The sequence below is a fragment of the Cuculus canorus genome, chromosome 27, assembly GCF_017976375.1.
Source record: "Cuculus canorus isolate bCucCan1 chromosome 27, bCucCan1.pri, whole genome shotgun sequence".
NCBI lineage: Eukaryota > Metazoa > Chordata > Aves > Cuculiformes > Cuculidae > Cuculus > Cuculus canorus.
The window spans coordinates 6146767-6174610 of NC_071427.1; the positions used below are offsets into that span (position 1 = coordinate 6146767).

At 51.2% G+C, this 27844-nt stretch overlaps 1 protein-coding gene across 5 annotated transcripts; it reads right to left on the minus strand.

Moving 5' to 3' along the window:
• SUGP1 (SURP and G-patch domain containing 1) lies at positions 1-27679 on the minus strand. Of its 5 annotated transcripts, XM_054050132.1 has the most exons (16): positions 27623-27679; positions 26809-26980; positions 26118-26221; positions 25478-25702; positions 23367-23490; positions 22714-22817; positions 20875-20998; positions 18044-18651; positions 11833-11939; positions 11001-11178; positions 10651-10757; positions 9687-9832; positions 7757-7886; positions 5651-7317; positions 4556-4867; positions 4059-4376 (listed from the first exon to the last, which is right to left on the minus strand). In XM_054050132.1, the coding sequence occupies exons 1-14, from the start codon at positions 27645-27647 to the stop codon at positions 7291-7293; spliced, it is 2181 nt and encodes a 726-aa protein (XP_053906107.1). In that variant the 5' UTR covers positions 27648-27679; the 3' UTR covers positions 4059-4376; positions 4556-4867; positions 5651-7290. The 5 variants fall into 5 exon arrangements, with proteins under 5 accessions (XP_053906109.1, XP_053906108.1, XP_053906111.1 ...); XM_054050131.1 differs by having other exon boundaries at positions 4556-7317; XM_054050134.1 differs by lacking the exons at positions 7757-7886; positions 9687-9832; positions 10651-10757; ... (8 more) ...; positions 26809-26980; positions 27623-27679 and adding exons at positions 1-345; positions 674-793; positions 872-964; ... (4 more) ...; positions 2058-2155; positions 2260-2363 and having other exon boundaries at positions 3972-4376; positions 4556-7734.
• Between the last annotated feature and the right edge of the window lie 165 nt (positions 27680-27844).

A 27844-nucleotide genomic window follows, 5' to 3' on the forward strand; every position in this document is an offset into this window, starting at 1 on the left:
CCAGTGCGCCCCACAGCTTTAGGGGACACGGTGGGGACCGGAGCATCCCTGAGGACACCTCTGCCAGCCGGGTGCCTCGGCAGGCTGCTCCGGCTGCGAGGGGGGAGATGTGGAGCTGCCCCCGGACAGGCATGTGGGTCACTGGAGCTTCTTGCCCGGGCGCAGGGAGGCAGGAGTGGTGGGCAGGAAGAAAGCTGTGCTGTGCAGGCAGCGCAGCGCCAGGAGCTGAGGGCCCAGCGCGTAGAGGACGTTGGTGAGGAGGAAGCTCCACCAGACATCTTCAGGGGTCTGGTAAGGGAAGGGCGTGCGGGCGTGCAGCGAGGAGCCCACGTGGGAGAACTGAGCCTGGGGACACAGCACAGAGGGTGGCACAGGCGGTGGCAGCGATGCAGCCCCCCCAGCACCAACGGGTGTTCCGCAGGAGCACATCCTGCGTGTCCTATCTATAGCCCTGCAGGCCGTCTCCAGCCTATTTCTGTCAAACCAATCCCCGGCTCCACCAAGATCCACCGAGGCCAAAGTAATTATCGGGCAGCGGCGGTGGGAGCTGCTCCACATGCAGCCGCCGTGGTGGATCTGTCCCCCACCCCAGGCTCAGCCCGAGCTCTCTGCTTGCTGGGGACCAAACCCCAGCACGAGGGTCCCACCGCGTCCCCCCCTCTGCAGCTCTCACCTGCGCGAAGGCGCCGGCGAAGACGAGGCTCCAGTCGGGCAGCCAGGAGCAGCCGGGCAGCAGCAGCGCGTAGACGCAGAGGCAGAGGAAGGGGAGGATGTAGAACAGGTAGATCAGCATCTGGGGGGGACACCGAGAGGGTCACCCTGTCCCCTGCAGCACGCCAGAGGGCTCCAGACCCTCCCCAACCCCACTCACCTGCACTTTGGGGTAGGCGACGGGGTCGCGCAGGTACGGCTCGTGCTGGTAGATGTACTCGAAGCACGAATCGGCCGGACAATCCAGAACCACCTGGGGACGCGGGCATGGGGTGAGTACCCCCGCTCTGGAACCCCCTTGGCCCCTCCAGGACCCCCCCACCTCCTTCAGGACCCTCAGGCAGGGACCCAGCGCTCACCATCCCCCTGAAGAAGGTGAAGGCGGCAGCGAGGAGCAGGACCAGGATCAGCCCCACGTCCTGCGGCCGCTGGTACAGGCGCTTGCGTTGCTCCTCTGCAACCTGGGAGAGGGAAAACGCCGTCTTTTCCGCTCCTGATCCTGCGGTCCAGCCCCAGGAAGAGGATAAGGATGAGCTCCCAGCACAGCTCCCGCAGACCCCCAGCTCCAGCCCCCAGCGCACCTTCTCAGGGCTGAGGCACGGCAGGACCTTGGGCTGCTGGAAGAGCCTCCTTCCAGCCCACACAACGATGAGGACGTAGGGCAGGTTGAGCAGAAAGCCAGGGCTGAGGTCGGAGCTGTATTTCCCTGGGGAAGGAGAGCACGTGGTAGGCTCAGCCCCCAGGACCGGTGCCCGCTGCTTGCCCCCATATCAGCACCTTCCTCCTCTGCCCACGGAGCGAACGCCTGGGAGCAAACCCAGAGGGCAGACGAGGGGGTGGGGGCAGCCAGGAGGGCTCAGCGAGGGTGGGTGTCCCCCCACCCCCTCTGCACCCCGTACCGATCAGGTTCCCGAGCAGGAAGACGGTGACACTCATCATCAGAGAGCCCAGCCAGAAGAGCCCCAGGTTCCTGTAGCTCTTTCTGCAGGGACATGAGGATCAGGCCCCTCCGCCAGGCTCGGAGCTGCCCTCCCTGCAGAATTCGGGATGTTCCAAGGTCTCCCGCTCACCTCTGGCCGATGGCTGCCATCATGGCGAGGTAGAGCCCGTAGTGGACGATGCCATCCCAATAACAGATCATGATGCCGTGTGCCGTGCGCAGGTAGGGCTCACCCTGCCCGTCCGGAAGATGGGATCAAACGGGGTGGGGGTAAACACCTTCCCACACCGCGTCCCCAGGGAACCCCACGGGAGCTGGGGTTGCTCCACGAACGCTTCTCCCGCAGCACGAGCAGCTTCGGGAGCAGGACCAGCATCCCAGAGCCCAAGGCAGGGAGAGGTGGTACCTCTCTGACGTAGACCTCCATGAAGCCCGAGATGTAACCATCCTCCTCCAGCGCGATGATCAAGTCGACGACGGAGGTGAAGGAGAACAGCACAAACACTGCAGGAGAGCGAGCCAGCTCCGAGCGGGTCCCACAGCTCTCCCCAAATCTCTGCTCTCTGCCCTTGGCATGGGATCAGTCCCCACTCCCTGAGGGGACTCACCACAGAAAAGGGGGTTCTGGAAGTGGCTCACTCCGGTTACGAAGAAGATGATGGAGGTGAGGCCGGCGAGCACCAGTAACACCGTGAGCATCAGCGACAGCGGGCTGCTGCAGAACAGGGGTTCGGGTCTGAGCGCCCCGGGCACAGCCAGAAAGTGAAGCCCGATATCCTCTGGTTTGGGTGAAACACCCGAACCCCCACCGATTTTGACCAGTCTCCACCAAAGCAGGGGAGCGGCAGGATCAGACCCTCGGCACAGGATGAGACCCAGGCGTGCTGCTCGTCCTCTGCCGGGGGAAAGGCTCCTCCACAGGGTCTGAAGGAAGGCTGGGTCTGCGACGGGGAAGGGGCTGCCTTGCCAAAGCTCCCGTGCCAGCGCAGGGGACAAGCCCCAGCGTGGCCACCCTTCTCCAGCCCGTGGCCATGTGTTATAGGAGACTGGAGAAACCAATGGTCAAGCGAATTGATAACGAAGAGACAGATACTGAAAACCCGTCCTAAGAGAGTGAAGAATCACAGAATGGTTTGGGTTGGAAGGGACCTCAAAGCCCATCCAGTCCCACCCCCTGCCATGGGCAGGGACACCTCCCACTGGATCAGGGGCTCCAAACCCCATCCAACCTGGCCTGGAACCCCTCCAGGGATGGGGCAGCACCACTGCTCTGAGCAACCAGAGAATGGGAAAAGGAGGATGAAGGAGAATGAATGGGAACAAATGGGAAAAGGGGGAGGAAGGGGAATGAATGGGTAAGAAGTGCAGTAAAGGAGCACAAGGGCAAACCCCACGGCAGGTCCCGGGCTGAGAGACTGGAAATAAGAGAAAACCAACCAGCCAGAGTGTGCGCTTCCGTAGAAGAGAAACAAAGGCTGTGAGGAAGCGGTGGGGTTCTGTCTGGCCCACGGGGAGCTGCCCCTGGCTAGTACCGAGCCCCCCGATGCGAGGGTGCCTGTTAGGGTGAGCTGAGCAGCCCGGACGCGGCTGGGTTGGGCATTCCCTCCGCAGGCAAACCGAAAGCCGGGCTGTTATCAGGCAGCGGGACGGTGACGAGGCTCGGCGGAGGGGTGGCATCAGCCACGCTGGGACATGTCAGCAGCTGAGTTGCCGGGGGGTTGCCCTGGGAGGGGTCCAGGGAGGCACGGCTGTGTCCTGAGGGGGCACCCAGTGTCGGGGGTCCTGTCCGTCTGGTGCTGGGGGGGCTGGAGAGGATGCTTATGAATCAGGGAGGCACCCTAATTCCCAGAGGATTTGGGTTGTTGGAGAGCCCTGTTCCACTCCGCGTTGTGCAATGAGCCTGAGCAACCCTGTTGTGTGCCCATCCACTGATAACGGGATTTAAAGACGGAAAGGCAGCCATGAACCCTGTCGACACAATCCCAGTCTGCGGTGCCCTTCCCGTTGGCTCAGATGGGGCAGGAGCACCCAGACCAAGCCCTCCCGTCCCGGCCTGGATCACATCACCCCCCAACCCCAGAAGGGACCCAGCACCCTGCCCTAGACACCGTGCCCCCCTCCCTGGGTCCGGATGGGACCCAATGGCCCAGTCCGGGTGGGATGGCTGCTCGGACAGAGCCTTACCCTGAACTGGACTGGTTGCTTCCCCTCCCAGTCTCAGACCGGACGCAGCATCCATGACCAGCGGAGGGGAGGACCCAGTGCCCTGCCCCGAGCTGGACCAAAGCATCCCAGCCCCACAGCTTTGCCCCACACTCACTCTGTCAGGGCGGTCACGCTGTTGATGCCAAAGGCCACGGGGATGGCGAGCAGGGAAGGGGCGAGCACACCCGGCACGGCCAGGAGCTTCATCCCCGGTCCGGCCGTCACTACTGGAGCCTCTGCGGACTTCGACCCCGCTGCCGGTGAATAGGCAGCACCCTTAAAGCACCAGACCCAACCGAGACGAAGGCCGGAGGGTCCCAGGAGGGGAACAGGCAGCAGCCGAGCACGCGTGGCTCTGTACAAGGGCCTGTGCTGGTCTCAGTGCTTGAGGACTGCACGGGAAGGATAAAACCACTCCAGAAGAGGCTTTGAAAGCTCAGGCACCAGTTGGGATATGTTTCCAATTCATTTTGGAAACCTTAAGTACTTAATAGAGCCAAGAGGACACATCTCTTCAGATCTGTAAGAGGAAAAGAGAAGGAGCGAAGCGCATGAAAGCCAACAATTCATCCCTGCCTTTAATAATGAATCGAATTGAGCAGAGAGCAGTGGTTTCAAGGTCTCTGTATCCAGCTGGGAGCCCAGTGTTCCCCTGACCTCCTGTTCTCATTGCTCTCTGCTCAAAACACGAGCGCTTACCTCCCCACTGGCGCAGGCCGAGACCCGGCTCAGCGGTCCAGAAATGGGCACACGCTTAGAAACTTCCACGGTTCTTAGCGGACCCCCAACGCGGCCACTCAACCTTTCCCCTTCCTCGCAATCGCGCCGCTGCGTCACTCTCTTGCCCTCTTGCTTCAGAGTCCGGGGGCTGAATCAGCTGCTCTGCACTTTGCCCTGGGCTTGTTCGCCGTTTCTCTGTACCAGAGGAACTCCACCGCACCTCATCAGCAATGAGGTCACGAGCCAGCTCGTTGCTGATGAGGACAGCTCGTTAGGCAGGGCCCGTTGAGCCTACGGTGAAGGGAACACACCTGAGACCAAGGGAGGTTCAGGCTCCAGGGCTCAGTAATGAGACAGGGCTTTGCAACCGAGAAACCACCCACCAGCCCCATTTGTACAGGGAGACGCACAAAAAGCAGCATGAGACCCTTTCAAAAAGAAAAGGGGGATGAAACCAGGTAATTGGGGGTGATTTGAAGCAGGAAACTTTAGATCTTCCAAAACACCAAACCCTCTACGAGCATCACTTTGGTCTCCCAGCTCTCAGAGCAGTCACTTGCGGGTAAACAAGTCCCAGACGGGCGATTTCACGGCCTCCCTGTGCCGTGCTCACCACGGGCACTCAGGCTCAGCCACCGGGCGCTCACACCAACCCCTGGCTGGCACCGCATTTGCACTGGGAATTCACTCTCTGATCTGACAGTCCAACAGTGACCTTCTGGGGACAGCGCAGCAGTCACTCATTTGATTTGGTTTCTGCAGACTAAACCCCACTTTGTAGCTAATGATGGCAAGGAGAGGAGCGTGCTAAGTGGGTTCCTGCAGCGCTGACCCCTGCTCACTGCTCTCCGCCGCAGGGCACGGGGAACAGTGTGGGACTTACATCACCGTAAGGAAAAACAGAGCAGAGCAAAGCACCTACTGACCAACACCCTGATTAAGAGAAGAGGCTCGGGAAGACCAAAGCCACTGTCAAAATAAAGGACTAAAATGACTTCTGCCACATCAGTGAGGTGCACAGGGATGGCTGTAGTACCAGAGCAGCTTCAAAGACGCAAAACTCTGCCCACTCACCTTTCCTTTAGAGGTGACCAGGGCACAGTCAGTCCCGAAAGGATGTCAGACTATGTAGGCTTGGAATAAAGACTGAAAATGCCTCTAGGCTTTCTCTCGCATCACCACAAGCCCCAACTCCTACAAAAGCCAGCAGGAAAATTAGCAGCTCAGGCTCAGCCTTACGGTGCCTCAGTCTCTGCTCATCCAGCAGCTCTGGCTCGTGCCAGCCAGGATCCAAGGGCAAGCAGCGCTGCCAGGACAGGGAGAAAGAGAAGAGAGGGGGTGTCCTGACTCACCAGGAATGCACGGTTGTCACAGTGACCTGAACCACCAGGGCAGAAGCTTGGCTCCACTGAAAACCTGCCAGATTTCTTATCTTTATTTCCCAACCTTCCCTGATGATGCGCCAGCCCACGTGGAACATCCCGGTGTAAGAGCTGCAGGGAGCGCACCCGCGGAGCTGGTACACCAGGAGCCAGCACCGCCAGCTCCAGGGGTCTGCAAGGTGCTCACGCATTTTGTTTTTTCTCAAATGAAGCCCTGCTGAATTCACCATTTCAAATGCTTTTATTGAAAGCCAAGTCCTTGACTCCACGTTGTTAAGAAAAGTTACCAAAAGAGAATCGCACGCCAAGTATTGGGATTGAGGGGAAAACAAATGTAAAAGAAACCAATCAACCCCACTTTGTGTTCTCAAAGATGCCTGGAAGGGAAGAAACCCAGAGCAGCCTCTCAGCCTACGACAACCCACAGTTAGACTGCTCTTCCCAAAGCTTCAGTGATTAAAATTAAGGAATAAATGAGGTTTATTTAATTTACAGACTGAATGATTAAAATCTGTATTTGTAGAGGGGTTCCTTACAACTACAAAACCAAACAGCCTTTGACAAACTGCGTTTGAAGGCTCAGTTCTTCATCACCCACCCCACGGTGTCTGCAAGTCTCATTTCACTTGGACGCTGGGGGTGAACTTAGTGTTCAAGAAACAACAAGGCTGTGACCTCTGGAGCTGAGTGAGCTCTCCCTGCGCCCCTCGGCCCTCGCAGCCGTGCTGACACTGCCTTGTCTTCTCTTTTGCCTCTGCCCCACCACCAGGCACTGGTGTTCAATGACAGCTGAAGGTCAGGCTTTAGGATAGCATCAGGGAATAACAGCCTGACTGAACCACAGCCCCTAAAGCTGGGGAAGAGACAGCCCTGCGTCGTATTTGCAACTGAAAAAAACCAACCACCCCCCCAAGAGCAGCACAAAGTGCACTTCTGAACAACGGAGCAGCTGCTGGTGGGCAAAACGTGCCTTCCTTGTAACATAGTGCTGAGCTCACCACGAATGGAGTCGCTCAACTATTCCTACCGGTATCTTTGGTGCTGCAATTCCACTGTCAGCAGGCACCGTGGAAAGACCCCCATCCTCACCTTCTCCGTTCTCCTCTCCAAACACCACCCAGGCCTTTTTAACACCCAGTTGTCACGAGACTCCAGCGTGCAGCGAGTGGGCTTGCGGGCCTTTCTTCTGGGTGAGTGATGGTATTGTGACTTCAATCAGTTTTACAACATTAGCAAATAAGAGAACGATAATGCAGTTTCATAACATTTCACAGTCAAATTACAATTGTTTTGAAAAGACATTGTCCCCCAAAAAAAAAACCCCAAACATTCTCAGTAGTAAGGTCGTCGTGGATTGTTCTGTGGGGAATAACAAGAGAAAATTAATCAAAATTGCTGTCTTCACAGAACAATGAGCATCTGAGCTTAATTATCTGGAAAGGCATTGAAACGTGACATTTCTGGCAGTGAAATCTGAGGTTTCCCACCAAAAATCACAAATGTAGCTTTCTAGGTGTGCGGGCACGCTGGGGCAAATGCAAACTTAGAAGGCTTTTGCAACCAGGAAAGCAATTATTCAAAGTAACCCATGGATTCATGGACATCCGCTTCCTTTGTGCCCAGAGTTTAGACTTTGGATGGACCAGAGAAATCTAAAACCAGGGGCTTTTGTATTGGAAAAAAAAAAAAATTAACAGCAAGGAAAACTGCACATCCATAGATGTTTTGGCAGTGAAATTCGCAGAGTGGCCTCAGTGGATTTGTCAGTGTGTCTGATCTGGTTTCAGGAGCACCTTACCAATGGATTTGGTCGGAAGCGGTAGGCAAGCATCATTCGTTTACGGAACGCCTCGTACTCATCATCCTCCTTGGTTAGCTCCGCAGGACGGTCAATGCCAAAACCAGCTCCATCCACAGCAGTTGTCCCCCTGTTTGGAAAGAGGGAACAAAACCTCCGAGGTCAGAAGTGGCGGATCAACTTCTTCCCAGAAATACCTGCTCAGGTAACACTGGGAATCATCACCCAGAGTGCGCTGCACCATGACAGACAGCTAACACTGAGCCGCTTACTGCGCCTGCCGAGTTTCTATGTTGCCCTTCCCAATCAATGATGCACAATTCCTAGATGGAAGCAGCAGTGTCCACATACATTTTCTCACTCTTTGAAAGCCGGACCAGAAACAGTCGGTGTTTTGGGCCCCTCCCTGCTGCTGCTGAACGTGCCTACCTCCCATTCCTTCACTTCCAAACAGTTCAAAAGAGGAAGCAATTCCTTTCTATCTGCAGTGGCACTTTCTCCCAAGAACATCAGAGAAGGCAGAGTCCAAGGAAATCTCAACCCTGTGACGGAAAGGAGCTGCCTGCCTTCTGTTGCTTGCAAGCCTCGCTGCTTTGATTACAGCGATCCTTTATCACAGGACTTCTTTGAACCAATAAACATGGTGCTGGAGAGATGCTGCAAAAGCGGAGTGCGAGTGCTTTGTAGAGATACTTTCTATTACACAGTAAACAAACAACTGCTATTTCTAAAAGCATTTAATGCTAAAAAACAAAGCAGAGTATTTCTTATCCTAAACATTTGGTTTGAAAGCTCAGCATATCTACCAAGCAGATGATCCACCTAAAGTGATGCTCATCTATTTGTGGATAGAACTCTCAGGGCTGTGTTCTGTACAAAGTGTTGTCAAATTGGAGTATCCCATGCAAGAGACTGACGGGAAGGCAGTGGCATGGTCACACACAAAGCGCTCTGAACTGGACTGAAACATCTTCCAAACACAGATCTACAGGTAGCAAATATCACAGAATCTTTGGTTAGAAAAGACCTTTGAGATTATCAAGTCCAGCTGTCCCTGTCCACTACTGAACCATCCCTGAGCACCATGTCTGCCCGGCTTTTAAATCTCTCCAGGGATGGGGACTCTACCACTTCCCTCGGCAGCCTCTGCCAGTGCCTGAGAACCCTTTCAGTGAAGAAACTTTTCCCAATAACCAATCTAAACCTCTCCTGGTGCAAATTGAGGCCACCTCCTCTTGTCCTACCACGTGTCCCTTGGGAGAACAGGCCAGCACCCACCTTGCCACAACCTCCTCTCAGGGAGCTGCAGACCACCAGGGCCACTGCTGGCTCACCCTCAGCTGCTGTCAACAAACGCCCCCAGGCCTTCTCTGCCAGGGAGCTTTCCAGCTGCTCCTCCCCAAGCCCAGAGCGCAGCATGGGGTTGGTGTGTCTCAATTGCAGAAGCTGATACTTAATACTGTTAATCACCTTCCCTTCACAGTTACACCAGGGAGCAGCTAGCAGGCACCAACGGCGCTTCCAATGCAAAAGCAACATTCTTTAACATTCAAATAAACTTATGACCTTAAATACATGAGTTAACCCTCACACGCCCTGGGAAGGGAGGTGCAGACAAGTGTTATTTTCATTCTATAGATGGGGAAACAGAGAAGGCATCTCTCAACGAAGGCACAGAGATCAGAAACAAAACACCCTTGGCTCAGATCGTGCCTCCAGCCTGAGATAAAGCAAAAAACCCAGGCCTTGGGGGCAGGGAACCCCAAAGAAATCAGGAATTATTTTTCTCCTTTGCTGCACGGATTCCATATTCTGTTCCAAGTGATGAATTACAGTCGCATTCATTGCAGCTGCTCCAGGAGGCTGGGGAAGGAGCATCAATTATCAGCCCAAGAGGGAAGGACTAAATCAATAGCAGAACTCCGCTTACTTGCTGACGGGGTTTTTAATCCCCTGTCCATCCGAGCCAAGTCCCTCGCCTTCCTTCCAGCCCATCTTCATTAGCATTTGATAACCTATGTTTTCCACAGTCAGTTTGAACTCTTTGTATTCAGAATAATCCGGCTCACGTCCTTCCTGTGGAGACACAAAGGCAGCAGTGGTTATTTTTCATATGCACCTATTTTTGTGGGTCAGAGGACAGGGAAAACAGCATCAGCTGCTATGAGTTCGAATGGTTCTTGCAAACAATTAATAACCTGCACAATTCCTTGGTATCCCAGTTTGGCCTCACCACAGAGAAGGAAATGGGTAAGTGATGAAGCATTGCAGAGTCTTACAACATAATCAACAAGAAGCAGGAAATGCTACAGTGAGATTAAGCTGAGAAATATTTAGCTCCTGTATTTAAAGTTGCAGACTGGATCAAGCCTCAGATACAGTTCTTATTTAAGCCAGGAACTCCAGGGAACGTCAGACCCCATGCTGGTTCCATTATCAGGGATGCGCCAGCATCAGGATGTTCTACAGCTCAGGAAAAATTGGCAGGTACTGAAGTGCTTTGCATAAGCTTTTTGTAGGTTTTGTATTTCTTACTTTTCCTGCAATCGTTTGGATAAAGACTCAGATTTTCCTTGCCTGGCATGAGCAACAACTTATCCTAACCAGAAGGGCAGGCAAGTGGTGGATGGTCCAAGAGGCTTGTCTGTCATTTCAGCTAACCCCCAACCACTGCCCCGAAAATAACTGTTTTCTAATTCACTACAGCCATTTCTCTGCAAACAGCAACACCCTAGTCCCTTGTTTCTTCTAGGAGTAACAGAACTCCCAGTGTAAGGGCAGAAGCACCTCAAGGCCGTGAGGCAGAGCAAGGAAAAGGGCTAGGCATGCTTGAGATCATTCCCTCACGGCTAGCCTGAAGCACTGTCACCACCATGAGGTCTCTGCTATTTTACCTTCAATGCCTTGAACGTCTCCATGAATTTCTCCAGCTCGTCAGGCGGAAGGAAGTCTCCAATAAAGTGTTTTCCTCTGCCCATCTGGGTCAGCTGCTCGGCCCACTCTGCCCAAGACACAGACAGAAAACAGCAATAACACAGCAGTCTCTGACTTTGAGTTTCGGAGGGTTTGCGAAGAAGCACAAAGCCCTACAACAACAGACGGTTATTATTGCTGCTCAACAGGCAGCGAAGCCACAGCACGGACCAGTGCAAAGCAACCCTGCAACTCCCACACCAAAAATGGCATCTCGGAAGTCTCTGCACAACCTGAGAGCAAGGCACTGGCACGGCAGCTCCGTACCCACCTCGTGTCTTGTCCATCTCCATGCGTCGAAGCTGATGCTCCCACGTTCCCAGCTCACTGTCCACCTCTTCATCGCTGTCATAGCCATGTTGGTGTTGCTGAATTGCCTTTTCCCACATCATCTGCATCTCCTGCATGGCTCGCTTGTGCTTCATGATCATATCGTACATCTGTTGCATCTACGGGAGGAGAGGTGACAGTGCACTCAGTATGACAACCAGTTCAGAGGCTGCCACGGAGGCACACGGAGCTCTGCAGCAGAGCCTGCGCCCACCCCAGCTGCCGTACAGAATTCAGGTTATGACAACTACAAATCCCAAAAGGCTGTGCTGTTGCTTGATCTGATCCGCTTACTTCTCAGATCAAACAGAGGCATTATGTTCTGGTTCCTCTGACAGAAGTACCTTGATACTAACACTGAGGCCTGCTGCCATCTGATCATCCCCACACGGTTTAAACATCACCTTCACATCCTGGCAAAAGCCAATTCTGCTCTCGTTCCCCCAAAGCTTCCAAGTTCCCACTCACCTTCTCCTGTCTGCTAAAGCAAAACGTAATCAGCTGCAGATGTGACACAACAGACCTTATAGATTTGGGGGTTTAGTCTGGTAGGACCGCAATTGGCTGCCTTAATTCATATTCCCCAAAGCCCTCTAAGATTTCTGCTGACTACAGCATCACATGATTCCTTGGCATCCAGAACAAATCCTAGAGATTTATTTGTAGGCCACTGGGAAAGTTTCTTTGGCATCTCCACCTCCACTTTCCCATCTAACCCAGCAATGCAGTACGTTGACACATAACTGAATCTGAAGATCACTTTGGGGCATTACCTCCTGCTGCTCCTTCAGCTGCTTCTTCTGGGCTTCAGAGAGCTCTGTCACACCCACCAAACCAACCGGCTTCCCTTTGTCATAACCAAGACCCTTGAGGTCCTGAACTGTAATAAACACATGGTAAAAGACTTTAAAAAAAATCCAAGACAGATGTTAAGACCAGCAAAACCATGATATCAAGATCCCCACGTGAAGTTATCCACTCATTTCATTTCCAGCATTGAGACACTTCACTGTGGAACAACCGCCCAGTAGGACTTCGGAGCCACAGAGAGGCAGGAAGCCCTAAGCACAGGCAGGACATGGATCTGTTAGAATGAGTCCAAAGGGAGCCACAAAGATGATCCAAGAGCTGGAGCACCTCCTGTATGAGGACAGGCTGAGAGAGTTGGGGTTGTTCAGCCTGGAGAAAAGAAGGCCCTGGGGAGACCTTAGAGCAGCTTCCAAGAGGGAAAGGTGCTCCAGGAAAGCAGGGGAGGGGCTTTTGATCAGGGAGTGCAGGGATAGGATAAGGGGGACAGTCTTCAGCTGAAAGAGGGCAGACTGAGATGAGATCTTAGGGAGAAATGCTTTCCTGTGCAGGTGGGGAGGCCCTGGCCCAGGTTGCCCAGAGCAGTGGTGCTGCCCCATCCCTGGAGGGGTTCAAGGCCAGGCTGGATGGGGCTTGGAGGCCCTGATCCAGTGGGAGGTGTCCCTGCCCATGGTAGGGGTTGGGACTGGATGGGCTTTGAGGTCCCTTCCAACCCAAACCGTTCTATGTTTCCACGAAAACCACTGGGCAGCACCTCCCTCACCAGCCACCCGCAGTCTCCCTGGGCCAAGGCTCTGCCCGTGTCATGTTAGCAGACTCCCAAATCATGTCTCGCAGCCTCGGAGGTCACACTGCATGGCAACCTGCCACACAACGCTTTAAAAATCATCCCTCTTTAAGATTAATTCCCCTCATAAGGCTTCCTTGTGAACCCCAGCATCACAGAGAGCGACACTTAATTATTCAGCACTGAGTCACAGGCAGATCGGAGCCCGTCAGCATATTGTCCAACTTGCGCACGTAAGTGTCTGCTGATTACTATGTAAACAGCAACTTCATTCAAAATGAAAAAGCAAATGACCACATTAGAATAAAGACATGAACGTTATGCTGCTTTTGGAAGTTGCCATTCCCCAAGGAGATTTTAGTTGCTAATCTACAGGCTCAGGAGCAGCACTGCCAGGGACATCGCCCCTGCTTTCAAAGAGGGAGTATTTTCAGTCTCTGCCTGACAATCCCATTGATGTATCCTTCTTTTCCTGTAGCATCCCCTTCTGGAAGCACTGCCTTTGGAATGATTTTTTCTGTTGTATCAGGTATGAAATGCTTTCATGTGAGGGCGGGGAGACCCCGGCCAAGGTTGCCCAGAGCAGTGGTGGCTGCCCCATCCCTGGAGGGGTTCAAGGCCAGGCAGGATGGGGCTTCAAGCAACCAGATCCAGTGGGAGGTGTCGCTGCCCATGGCAGGGGCGGCACTGGATCATCAAGGGTTCTCACGGACTGGCAGAGGCTGCCCAGGGAGGTGGTCAAGTCCCCATCCCTGAAGAGGTTTAAAAGATGGACAGACAAGGTGCTCAGGGATATGGTTTAGTAGTGGACAGGTACAATTGGAGTCACGGATCTCTTTTCCAGACAAATGATTCTATGATCTTTAAGGTCCCTTCAAACTGAAACCATTCCATGATTCTATGATAAGCCCTGAAATCAGATATTAACGTTATCCACTGATTTACAGTGACCATATGGCATCCTGAGCTCAAAGGGCAAGGGAAAGGAAAGAGGCGGGGGTAAGGGAAACCTATTTGTACTTGCTGCACTACAAAAGAGTGCAACAGAAGCGTTGCTGGGGCTGCAAAAAAATGAGATTTACTGTGGAGACTGCCTCGCAAACTTGGTTCCTATCTCTTTAGCAGGGCTGGCAGCTCCCCACTAAAGCACCTAGGGGCTAAGATCCCCACAGTTAAATATTTAAGGGATTAAAAGATGACACACAACCGCACTTGAAAGAGCATTGCATTTTTCAATACAAGGGAAAAGATTTCCTCCTAATGACTGCAAAAACCTCCATTTGAATGTAAGTCCAGGCTACAGTTAAATGATGCTTCATTAATTATTCATTATCTATTAATTATGAAGCCCCATAATAATGGGATCATTGTTCATGACACCAAATGTCTACACAGCATGCTAATTAAGCCCCAGAGGTTGTCTTCTCCCTTCCTCTTATTCGCACTCTGGGCAACTGATCCCAGCACTCTTATCTCCTCTCCCTTTCCACCTGCTTTTGGCTGAGCGCTCCACCACTGGAAAGTGGCTTCCCTAACTCCCAAGGAGAAGATAAAGCAGCATATCCACCCTCCTCTGCACAGCTACAGCTTTTGCACACTGGCACCGGTGCCGGGAGGCAGCTCTGCAGGAAGAGTTATGTAAAGCACTGCAAGAGATTTTCCAAGGGAAGGGAAGCAGGAAGGCGGGATGCGCCAGGCTTGGTGCTAGGATAGGCACTTTCAGCTCAGAAATAAGAATAAGTAGTAAAATAAACCTGTCTATTATTGATAAATAGCACGACTTCAGTCTGGGAAAGCATGGAGATGTGGAGACAACTTGAATGAACGCACTACGCCTATTCCACAGAAAAGAAGGATCCAGCCCCAAATGTTACGTGAGACTGGGGCACTTCGGCATCAGCCCCAGTCAAAGATTCACCTCCTGTCTCAGGGCATGGGAAAGCTTTCTCTGAATGCACCGAGGAAGACACTCTGCCCTTCGCAGAGGTCAGTAGCTCTTTGGCTTCGTTCTGAATTGCATAAACACTCAGGCAAAGAGCCAGACGCGGCTCTGGAGGCCCCGCGAGCTGGTGGCGTGCCAGCATATACAACCCCCTTAAAGGAGAAAGGTGAGGCTGTAGCATCTCCTTTTCCCTCCCAGAAAGCATATGCTGCTGCTCCTACTTGCGCTAAAGCTACATCTGGTTCGTCTGACTGCTGTGGTGCCTCACAGAATTTGTGCTGAGAGATGCTGGAAGAGTCACTGCAGAAATTCAGCTCTGGGGGATAATTTTGGAGTACTGGCCTAAAGTAGCACAAAACTGGCAGAGTCGACAGGCAAAGCTCCACCCCAAGTCCACAGCTGAAGGTAGAAAAGTCTCCAGAGGGCTGGAGCACCTCTGTTATGAGGCCAAGCCGAGAGAGTTGAGGTTGTTCAGCCTGGACAAGAGAAGGCTCCAGGGAGACCTTAGAGCAGCCCCCGAAAGGGGCTCCAGGAAAGCTGGAGAGGGGCTTTTTACAAGAGCATAGAGTGAAAGGACGGGGCGGAATGGCTTTAAATTGGAAGGCAGACGATTTAGATTAGACGTTAGGAAGAAATTCTTCACTCTGAGGGTGGGGAGGCCCTGGCCCAGGTTGCCCAGAGCAGTGGTGGCTGCCCCATCCCTGGAGGGGTTCCAGGCCAGGTTGGATGGGGTTTGGAGCCCCTGATCCAGTGGGAGGTGTCCCTGCCCATGGCACGGGGTGGGACTGGATGGGCTTTGAGGTCCCTTCCAACCCAAACCATTCCAGGATTCTAAGTCACTGCTGAAGATAGAAAAGTCTATTCATATACAAGATCATATATTTGCATAATATTCATATATAAGATCAATATATTTACATAAAAATAGATAAGGTTTATAAGTTTCTTACCCTGGTCTGGCACCAGGCAAATGCTAAGTTAAAGATAAGGAGTTGCTGCTCAGTCTTACGTTCAGCAGGCTTGGGAAAGACATTATTTTCCTGGAATAACATCAGCTTTGCCTACAGGGTTAATGGTGCAGTCTATCTGCAGCATTGGCAGGAGCCTACCTGAAGGTTCACCCCTTTCCCACACGCTCGAAGAGGAGCTTCTTACAAGAGAAGTGAAAGTCCTTTAAGGACAGCAGAGAAATCCCAATACTGAAGTGCCTGATTTTTTGCTTCCTAGTCTGAAGATCTCACTCAATTAAAACTAATCAGACTCAAACCAATCCAATATCAGGTTTCAGAAAACTCTAATGACAGCCTGTAATTTCCCATTAGCTCACGGAGTTCACTAATCACAATATGCCTGCTCTGCTCAGGCTTTCCAATGTATCAGTCCCTGCAGTCTGTATGCAGCTAAGTGTTTTGGTATCAATTTATTTAAGAGAAGCCTTTTTTTTTGTCCGAAACGGCTTCGCCTTCTCCACTCTGTGATACTGATTTATTACTAAGAGTAGACAGGAAAAGAATCAGAACAGTCCTTCACTAAATCCAAAGCAATTGCTAAGGATCAAGGACTAAGACACTGATATTTAGGTACCAAAGCACACTGTGCGAGTCCAACCTTCCCCAGGAGCAGGGGTACAATCTGGAATTCTCTTCACCGGTTCAAGATGTTAATTTTAAGAAGGGATTAGCCCATCTGAACCGATAAAAAAGAACCCTTCCCCCTGCAGAGTATTAACAGCGCATTAATGCTTGATTTGTTATGCCTGGCAAATTGTTTGCTGTCCTTTTCTTCTACTTGACACAAAGCCCTGCAGAAAGTGAGCAGGAGCACAAGGAGCAAGTCCCTGTCTAATTAAGGGGAGGCTAAAGAAGCCGGGGAGATTTCAGCAGGAAGTATGCTGGAATGAGCACACGGATACCCCTGCAGCCCCCACTGCAGGAGGGGGCATTAAGATGGAATCTGATGCTTGTTTTGATAGCGCCCGCCCAGCTTTACCCTCGAAGCCTCATTATTGTCTGCAAGAGAGAAAAATACCCTAGAGGTACAAAACCAGGAAAGAGTTTTGCATCAGATTCTGCCTTAATACAAGCAGCAATTCAAGGTCAAATGTGTGAGCCACTCGGGTGGGCATCTTGTCCTGTACATACAGGGATGTCCTGTACATGGGATGTATTGCCAAGACTGCTGTACAGGGCTGTGATCAGAAGATGCAATTCCAAAGAAATGTCTCTCCATCTACATTTGAAGTGCTGCATTAGGAGATGGAGCCCTGTCTTCCTGACCTCGGTAGAATCAACGGACACAACAGCATACACAGCCACCTCTACATCGTACCCAAGCCTAACAAAGCTATTAATGGCCGAGCAATTACCTCTCCAAAACCTACCCAAAAAAGCAAAGACCCATGGATTAGTTGGGGCAACAAATCATAGAGGATGACCGCGCATTAAGAATTACCTGTGGGCTCACTCTACAGCACAGAAAATTCCAGCTTGCTTTCTACTACCTGTCCCACTTCACCTGTTCTGCTATTGCTTTGTGAGAAAGGTCCTTCCTCAGACAGGTCTTTATTACGTCTCCCATGACTCTAGCCTCATACTATTAATTCCCTCTTTGCCAACACCAATTGCCTTCTCTTTATCCTTCTCTTTATCCTTTTTGCATCCTTTCCTCACACCGCATTAATTGGGCAAAGGATTCAAAGAGGCAGTCTTAAAATGTCTCCATTTACCTGTTATCCTTGAGCAACTCAATTTCTGCATCTCTAACTGCCTGCCTAATTACCTATCTGCACATGCACCAGAATTCAGCCTCCTTGGAAGTGCCTCGATGGGAAGAATCATCTCCGAACACTCAGAGATCTGCATTCCCCGGGTGAACTTGGCAGGTGAAGTAACAGGAGCACGAGCCTCATCACTGGGCGAGGACTGCGAACCCCGCCTGTAATCAAATGAACTGAAACAGGTAGAAATTGGAACTGGAAGTAATACTCGCACCCGCCACCACTCGGGAAAGAGCTTTTCCCATTTAGCCTTCTGATCAGTTAAGAGCGAGATGGAAGTGCTGCCTGGGGATTTTATCCTACGATGAGGAATAAGCACAGTTCGGCCTTTGATATTTGTTTTCTGACAGCCTCTCTTCCTGAAGTGCAATAGCCCTAAAGAGTGTAGAGGCTGAGGCTGTAATGAGCTATAGCACAGCAGGGCTTTAGAGATAGCTGGAGAACGGTAAGATCCAATCCCCGGTGTCAGTGAGATAAAGTGGTTTATCTGGGTTTCCACACAGGGGAGAATTAGCTGCTAGACCCAGCTGGGAGAGAGGGGGCTGGCAACCGCAGAGATTACAACGGGAGATAAGACCCGCTGGGTTTTCTGTTTACAGAGCCAGCTGGGCTAAGGCAGAATGCACTCCCCAGGAAAACCAGTTATTCAACGTGATATACAGACCCACTGACCTGAAAGAGGGGAGGGAGAATCCAGCTGCTGGACCAGCTGTGGGAGGGGCAATTCAACCTTGTCCTCTTCTGGCCCCCACCTGCTCTTCCGCTTCTTTTTAGTCGTGCCTGGAGCTGTGGCTGTAGCTGTTGATGTTGCTGTTGTTGTTGCAGGAGTCGTTGGAGCTGTCTGATCAGGCGGAGTTGTGGAAGATGATGGGGAAGGCGAGGGCAAGCATGAGGGAGCAGGAATGGGCACAGGCGAGGGAACGGGCATGGGTAAAGGCGATGGAATAGGCAAGGGTAGAGGCGTGGGAACGGGCAAGGGTAGAGGCAAAGGCGAAGGAAGGGGTAGAGGCAGAGGAGAGGGAACGGGCAGGGGCAGAGGAGAGGGAATGGGCAGGGGCAGAGGAGAGGGAACGGGTAGAGGCAGAGGCAAAGGCGAGGGAATGGGCAAGGGCAGAGACGACAAGCACAAAGGTGACGGCGATGCCTCAGGACTGGTCTTCCTTTTCAGACTGGACTCTGCAGGCAAGGGGGCACAGACAGTGCTGGTTTTGGCCTTACGAAATTCCTCCAGTTTCTGCCGGTAATACTTGTAGCCTTTGCTGTTTGGCTCATATAAAAACCTACGAAGGAAGAAAAAGCATCTTTAGCTGTAACAGTCACATATGAGGGTCGGATAGAGCACAGTTTGATCAGGGCTGCTCTCTCCTGCAGTGCTTTCGCACAACCAGCTTTCCCCTCACTTCCATGCTCTCCAGCACCATCCTGTGTGTACGCCCATGCAATGCAGGGCTCCTGCAAGGTAGGCTGCAAGTTTTGAGGTCAGGAAGCCTATATCTCATCCATGTGCAAACCACAGCTATTTCTAGTGCCAAACAAACACACGGTACTGAAGGATCATGTTATGTTTGTGGAAACACAAAGTCCTCCCCCAGAATTCACCTGCCTTCCAGACCACGTTTGGAAAAACTGCCAGGACTCCGCAACAGTCAGGTTTCAGCTCAGAGGTAAAAAACACAGGTCTTACCAACAGGAACGCCAAACCACTGCCTAAAGAAACTTCTCCCAAGCTCTCAATTCAAGCTGGAAGCGTTGACATTATCAGTCCGCTTAATTACATCACGACTCCTCCTGCATTCCCTCATACATAAAAACATTGCTCTATTTGCTACTGCTTTCAGAAATAGACATCTCTGACCTTTTAGGTAAAACACAACTCCTCAGTCTCTGTGGAAAGAGCATGAACAACCCTCAACGTAGCAGCTACGCAAAGAAATCAATACAGTCACGTTTGTTCCAAACCTGATACCTCTTTGGGCTCCCTCCCATTGAAATATTGCACACAGAAAACTTGTCTGTTCCCAAGTCCTCTACAATCCTCTCTTTTTAGAAGACCAATTCAACACTTGATAGAACCTCTCCTCGGAATAGCACCTGCTCCCACAGGAAACCACCACAGATGACAGCCCTTTCCCATCTTCAGCTGCACAACAAGCACAGGCAAACACAAACAGCTCTCTGACGTGTTTAAAACTCACTAAATGAGGTCTTGCCTCCTTCCACTTGAATCAACAGCACTAACAATGGCTTCAGAGCCTAGCAGAGGGCAGGATGGGACCCTCCGAACAGCAAACTTGATGGAATCCTAAGAGGAGACTCTGTTTAATATGAACGTGCTCCAGAACACAGACGGGTTTTGAAGTAAATAATGAAGCAGCTTGGATATCAGCACATCTGCCTCTCCACACAAGGGCAGCACCCCAGAAGGCAGCCAATAAAACATCAAAATATCAGCACAAAACACGGCCTGCTGAGCCCACATCACTTCAAGGGAACACGGAATTGTTTGTGAGAGCAGAACAATACAACCTGGATGAGCCCAAAGGGAGGTATTAAACAGCTGTCAGTGAGCACAGGAGAGAATGGTTCATATCGGAAAGGCTGAAGAAGATATTCCAAAGGGGAACCTAATGGTGAAGAAGCGCTACCTGTACATCAGTGAAGGTACTGCACAAAGAGCAACTCAGGAGAGTAATTGGAGAGAAGTGATGTGAGGGGTGGAGGGTGCCCACACCAGCACACAGCTACAGCGAAAGGGAAGGTCAGAGTTCTGGAGTCCTCGGCACAGGAAGGACATGGATCTGTTGGAGTGAGTCCAGGGAAGGCTACGGAGATGGTCCAAGGGCTGGAGCACCTCCTGTATGAGGCCAGACAGAGAGTTGGGGTTGTTCAGCCTGGACAAGAGAAGGCTCCAGGGAGACCTTAGAGCAGCTTCCAGAACTGAAAGGGGCTCCAAGGAAGCTGGGGAGGGGCTTTTTACAAGAGCATAGAGTGAAAGGATGAGGGGGAATAGCTTTAAATTGGAAGGGGGAAGATTTAGATTAGACATTAGGAAGAAATTCTTCACTCTGAGGGTGGGGAGGCCCTGGAACAGGTTGCCCAGAGCAGTGGTGGCTGCCCCATCCCTGGAGGGGTTCCAGGCCAGGTTGGATGGGGCTTGGAGCAACCGGACCCAGTGGGAGGTGTCCCTGCCCATGGCAGGGGGTGGGACTGTATGGGCTCCGAGATCCCTTCCAACCCAAACCATTCCCTGCTGGCACACTGAACAGAAACCTGGCAAGGAGAGGGTGAAATCATAAATTAATTCTGGAGGAAGCAAATATATTCCTGTCCCTGTGCTTTGCTTTAAACTGTGAAGCTTGATAACATCACAGTACCAGCGCTGTAAGCACCCCGTCCTTGTCGTTTCAGACCCATCACACGATTGTCTATTATCTCCCCTTTGAAACACCCAACCCAAGCCCACCCAAGCGCCCCTCACATTACACAGCAGCAGGTTTCTTTACCTGAAAGCAGGGTTCTCTCGGTTGTTCTGCAAGGCAATAGTTTCCACCTCGGGACCCCCGTCTGCTACGAACCGGGCCAGTTTCTCAGCAGAGTTCTTTGTCTCTTCGTCGTCTGGGGGTGAAACTTTAAGCAGGCTGTCAGTACTGGGCCCAACTCACACAAGCAACAGTCAAAGCCTATCTGTTCTAAGAACCCCAAGAGCAGAATAAGGGCAAAAGGTCGAGTTTAATTTTCAGAAACATTAACACATCAACAATTTATATCACAAAAACATGATATTGCATATCGCTGCACAATAACTTTGTAACCAGAGGAGCCCATCAGCTTCCTCCATGCCCACAGCAGATGAGAGCAGATTAACAGACAAACCAGCTTTCGTCCTCAGTGACATATACTCCTTTCTCTCTATCCCAGAGGAATCCCGTTTCTTCCTCGTGGCAGATGCTTTTCCATAGGGTTACACCTCAGCACTGGCTTCATAGGCACAGCGGTGCTTAGCTGATGGTTAGACTGGATGATCTTAGAGGTCTTTTCCAACCTTTACGATCCTCTCTAGCTTTGCCACTGACATTCCCAGGAGTAACAGGAAGGTCTTAAGTGGCAAACAGACACCACACTGTAATCTTACTCGTGCCTACTGTCAGTACACATCTGCTGGCCATTTTAGGGCTGTAGGACAGAGGAAATTCTCTATGAAACCGTCCCAATCCTCACCTGGATGAGGTGGCTACTGCAGCCTTAGTCCAAAGGCACAGAGAAGGCTTTGATCATTAATTATTCAAGCATATTTGACGTTTATAAGGAGCCAGGCAAATATGTTATTTAGCCACGACAGCCTTATATGACATTTGCTACCTGCACAGTCCCAGTGCCAGTACTCCATCATGCTGGCACAGGACCAGGAGGCAGAAGACATGATTATAAGCCATGGAGAAGTCATAACCTTCCCATGCTTCAATATTCCACATCTGTAAAGCATGGATAACACCACTTAACTTCCAAACTATTTTATCAGTCAGTTGATATTGGTAATTTCAGCCTACAGTCTATTAAACCACAATTTGTTGGAGCTGTTAACTCCTCAGCGTGACAGCAAAATGGCATTAAGGCTCCTTTCACAGAGAAGGAAGCTGACACGGAGAGGGTGAGTGATTCAGCCTGCCAGGGCAGGCCGGCAACAGGCACTGGAGAAGCGATCAGCGCCTGGCCCACAGACCACACCTCACCCACGTCATTTCTGTCTCTTAACATGGTTAATCAGATGCCACTTCCCACACCACCTGCCTGTTGGCAGATCAGCCACTGCTGCTGCTTCCCCACCTGAAAACACAGAGCCTTCTTTGCGAGGATGTATGACCCAAGCAGAACACAGAGGCTTCAGACAGGGAAATGGCAGCAGAAACAGGGATTATGTTCAACAAGCAAATCAAGCATTTTCATTGGTAACAAAGCAAATAAGAACATCTGAGAAAAAGCGCTTCTCCTAAACGCATTTACAGGGCTGAAACGCCCCCCAAAACACAGACAATGGGGAATCATTTCAGTTCACTTTAAGGATTTTGGAGAAACAGAAGGAAAATCTCTTTCAAGAGCCCTTTACACAGAGCTCAGTGCAGCATGCTGTGGGCTTGGGCAACAGCCGCTGTGGCACAAGGGTTTGATGCCAATACAGTGGTGTTTTATCACCATCTCCTTCCATTTTGAAATGGCATTGATTGACAGCCAGATATCCACTCCAACAACCGCTTCCAGAATGGATGTAACATGCGGTTAAGGAGAGTGAAGAAGTCAAATTTGACTTATGCAGTTCACGTTCTCCCAATTGCAGTCTTAATTACCTTTCTGAGAAGAGGATGCCTGAGAACTTTGATTCTCTTTTCTTATCTCTGCCACTTTCTTTCTGTAGTAAAGGAATTCTCTGCTGTTCTTATCATGCAAAAACCTAGGGCAGATGGAGGAAAGAAGTGGAAAAAGATAGGCGTCAGCAACAATTATACACAAACATTGATACATTGGGATATAAACAGCTCAAAACAAAGAAATATAAAATAGATTACTCAGAATGCACTTAAAATCTGGATTACAAAGCCTTCAGTGTGTAGCTTTAATGTAAGGACTTGCATCCAAATTTTTTGCGTCACTTGAAGGGAGATAAATAACAGAGGAGGGAACTCGCTGCCCACAGCCACAGCGCATCAACAGCGGAGGAGACAGGACCAGCCCCGTGGCTGAGCTCAGTATCCTCTCGCGCTCCCTGTTGGACAAGGCAGCCAGACCTCCTCGGCTGCATTCCCAGCTCCAGCCGATCCACCTCCTCAGCACCATCGCAGTATCGCTTTCTGGCTCAGTTTCCCCCAGCTATAAAACAATTACTCAACTCCACCAAATAATCGTTAAACCAAACGCGTCCATGAGAACCACATCCTGATGGTTTTCTCCTACAAAGAGACAGTGTCCTGCTTTGGCAGACAAGAGTTATCGCCGCACTTACGAAAAAGCTGGGTTATCCTTGTAGTCTTCCATAGCGACCTTCTCTAATTCTGGTCCCCCTTCAGCCACGAACCTAGCCAGCTTTTCCACCACTTGTCGGGTCTCCGCATCCTCTGGGGGTAAAACTTTAAGCAGGCTGTCAGTACTGGGGTTCAACTCACACACCAAACAGGCAACAGGCACATTACTTCTAAGAACCACGGCGGCAGACAAAAGTAGAACGGGAATGGGAAGAGAAAGGATGAAATGGGGGATCCGGTCATAGACAGCTGCACAATCATAATCCCTAGGTCACTGTTAGCCTCTGTGCTCCCCTAGCGGGAGGGCAATATTCTGTCCAGATTTTTCCTACTAGGAAAAGCCCACGATTTGGATCACCACAGCTTAGGGCACGACTTCAATTGCAACATCATTTGCTTCTGACAGTTCTAATCCACACAAAACACATGGCAGGGAAAAACGGGAATTTGGTTTGTTTTTTTCAACCACCACACGACTCACTCCAGATTCCTGTTCCCAAGACACAGCTCTGCACCCAGATAGCAAAGACAGATTGTGTGGCTGGAGCACGCGGTTCTTCCTACTGGGATTTACCCATGTCTCAGCCCTCGCTTGGAGGGCATCCCAACAGTGACAACGCTCCGTCTCCAAGAAACTGCATTTTGGCTTCTGTGCCGAGAAAGGAACCCACTAATGCCGACGGTGGTTACAGAGTGGATGCAGAACACACGCAATGGGAACCACACACAGGCACGTGTCTAGAGAACGCGCAGGACCCAAGCTGTCCTCGCTGATCCAGACAGGATTCAAACCCCAGATCTTTACATTAAGGGTCCTCTTCACTCTCTGCAGCCAGAGGCAGTTTCTCACACTCCTGCAGCGCATTTCACACCCGAGCTCAGACTTTCCCAGTTTGTGCAGTTATGAATCCCACCAGAAACAGCCAGACGTGTTTTTGAAAACATACAATGAGATAAATTATGACACAAAGCTTGGTGTGACTTATTTAGCAACTCCAATCTAATTTTATACTTGATTAATATACACGCATGAAATTCCGATTATGAAGCCAATCTGCCTTCTGGCTCCCTGGCCTAGGTTACCCAGATAAACTCGATTATTTAAGCACTGCAATATTCTTTGTTGGTTTTCTGTCCTGCTTAAAGCAGTTGGGACCTAGAGGGGAAGATTTTCTAATGAAACTTTGAAAAGAGGCAGGAACACTGATTTTACACGACTACAGTTCTGTGCCCAACGTGTAATCCTATTCATTAACACAGATATTTTACACAGCCACTGCCAAACTGAGGACTCTTCATTTCCTATCATTTGAAAAACTAAAAGTCCATTTTAAACACAAACATTATAAACACCAGGGGCCATTTAGGTTGGACATCGGGAAGAATTTCTTCACTGAGGATGGTGATGCCCTGGCAGAAGCTGCTCAGGGCTGTGGAGGAGTCTCCATCCCTGGAGGTGTTTAAAAAGCATGTGGCAAAGGCATTCTGGGACACAGTTTATTAGGCAGGGTAGGGTTGGGCTCACGGTTGGACTGGATGAGCTGAGAGGCCTCTTGCGACTTTAACGATTCTACAATTCTATATCCATATACTTTCTAGAGATCTCAGCACCAGACATAACAGATTTCAACTGTACAAAAGCAGAATTCTTCTCATTAGCAAACAATTAGCCCCATGAAGACTAGAAATGTGTTTCTTCTCTACACGTTGTTCTCAGAGAGACTACAGATTGCACTTGCCTTGGTATCTTGGAGAAAACAAACCTTCCTAGGCAGAAAGCCGGCATAACTATGGCGAGTGACCCATCTCCCACATGGAGCTCAAGCTGGAGCTGTGATTTCCTACAGCATCCAAGCCTTGGCTCTTCTGCTGAAGCCAGCATTGGAGGAGTCTCCCACCATTAACCGATGTAATTTGTATTTCATGATGCAGAACTCTGCACACAGGAACTGTGCCAAGACTATCAATTTAAGGAAAAACAATCCAACACTCCACCGGGGGAAAGGAATCCTGTTCCCACACTCAACTCCTATCCCTAGGGTAGGTGAGCCTACTCCTCTGAACAAACACCACGGTACAAGGTGTCACTTACCTTTAATCTCCAACCACTGCTCATAATCTTCCTCCTCATCTTCGTCTGGCGACTGAAACACACTGAGGCGGTTAACAACCGGGCTCTGTTTGGAATGGGAGTAGTTCTTCGCTTGGTGCAGCATGCTGCTCAGGACCTGACCGGGCCGCTTCCCAAACAGCATAGGTTTCTTCCCCACATTTGGTGCAGGAGCGTTTGCCGAGTTATTAGAACTTGGAGGAGGTTCTTAGAAAAGAATGAGGGGAAAATAATTCCTGTGCATCCTTATTGGTTTAATCTCAGGTTACAAATAACAACTCAGGCAGAAACGGGCTGGTATTTTCAGAGCAGGTTTAAGACACAGACTGGTCAAAGCTCCATAATGAAATCCAAGCCTTTTTACAAGATGAGATTCAAGCTAGAAGAGGGACGTTGGTCTTTACAGCACCTACGGGGGGGAAGGGAAGAGGGCAAACCTCCCTATTGCACCTAAAAGAAAGACTTTGATCCAAATTTAAAGGAGTCATCAGTGCTTTAGAACTGACTCCTACCAGTAACAGCTCATAGCGGGGTTTCTAGAGCGAACATACACAGGGGCAGCTCAGCAAGACTGCCATCATCAGGAGGAGGAGGGCCTCCTGCAACTCAGAAGTTGACCTACCGGCACTTGACTTTTCCTTCTGCAGCTTGAGAAACTGCTGGAGGAAACTGCCATCATTAACAAACTTGTTGGAAACACAGGCTTCGTTGTCAGTACCGTCATCTCTGAACAGAAAGAGAGAAGCAGGTAATGGCACTCATCACTCCCCAACTCCCCTCACCTGCATCGATTTCAAACACAAAACACAACAAACACCTGTGACCACTGATCTCTCCCATTTAACACTGAAACACACTGGTTTTGCAGAAGCACAAGAACCACTCTGCGTGCTGCTTGCAGCATTGACCCACACTCTCCACCCAGCTTGTTTACTGCTCCCTTGAAATGGGATTTCTGCTCACTCTGCTTTCAAGAACCCCAGGCAAGCATTTAACTGGAGAATGTTGACTCTTAGGAGACGTGGTTATAAGAAAAATAACAAACAGGAAGCAGAAGGGAAGTGCAATAACACCCTGTTAAAAATAAGATTGCTATTAGCACATATCTGTTCTCAAGAGTACCTGAAGAGCTTGGCTACATCAACTGAAGTGCAAGCTCCCCATTCCAACCTTTCCTGTTACTACTTCCAGCTGTCTCTGTGTTTGCCTCCAAGCACAGAGCTTTGTGCAGCCCATCTCCTTCGTTTCACTGCACACACACACATTTTCTGCCAGCAAAGCTCCCACCTAAAGGCACCACAATTCACACGTACTCTCCGAACAGGGGCAGCTGCTGGATGCTCAGGGAATTCTGCCTCGCCTGCTGCTCCAGCCGGGCCTCGATCTCTCTCTTTTTCTGTGCTATCAGCTCCTCTTGCTGAAGAATGTTTGCATTATTCTTGGCTGATTTGGACTGTGCAGCCCCAAACCACCGGTTTGCTTTCCCTATGGGAAAAGCAAGGAGGAAAATTTATGGTGAGACCCCCACAAGTGCTGCACTGAGCAGGGCGATGGGGGCCAGGAGCTGATGGGAGCGGGGGGCAACGCGGGCCAAAGCGATGGGGCTGAGAACGATGGGAGAGCAAGGAAGAAAGGCACTGGGGGGATGGAAAAGGGGACAATGACAGCGATGGGGATAGAGGGGAGGGAAGGGAGGGAGCCGAGTGAGGGAAGGAAGAGGCCAAGGGGAGAGCTAAGGCTAAAATAGGGCAACGGGGAAGAAGAGGGGGACCAAAAATAGAAAAGAGGGAGCGACAGGAAATGGGGGTGAGCAATAGGGGAGAAGAAGCGGGGGGGCGACAGGCAGAAAGGGCCAAGGAAGAAGAAGGGGACTAGGGGAGAACAGGCAGTGGAAGAAGAAGGGGCTGGGGGGGGAAGAAGGGGTAATGGGGGAGAAGGGACGGTAGAAGAAGAAGGGGGCGGGGGCGCGAGTGCGACGGGAGAAAGGGAAGCGGAGGCGCGATGGAGCCCAGCCTCACACGTCCCGTCCCCACCCCACCTCCCACCACACTGGCTGCCCACAGAGCAGCGGGGAGGCCGCCGAGCCCGGGGCCCGCACCGCCCGGTGCTCGGCAGGACCGGCCGTACCTGGCGCATCCCTAGCGTTGTCCATTTTGGAGCCCCCGTCCCACAATGCCCCGCGGCGGGCGGTGGCGGGCGGAGCTGCCGCAAAGGCTTCTGGGACTTGTAGTCCCGCAGGGAGCCTCCTGCCCCCCCTCGCCTCACCCCACTCAGCAGGCTGAAAGGTGGAGGGTCCCTGCGCCCCCCAAGCTCCTTCCCCAGCCCCTTCTGCCCCAAGAACTCGTTAGT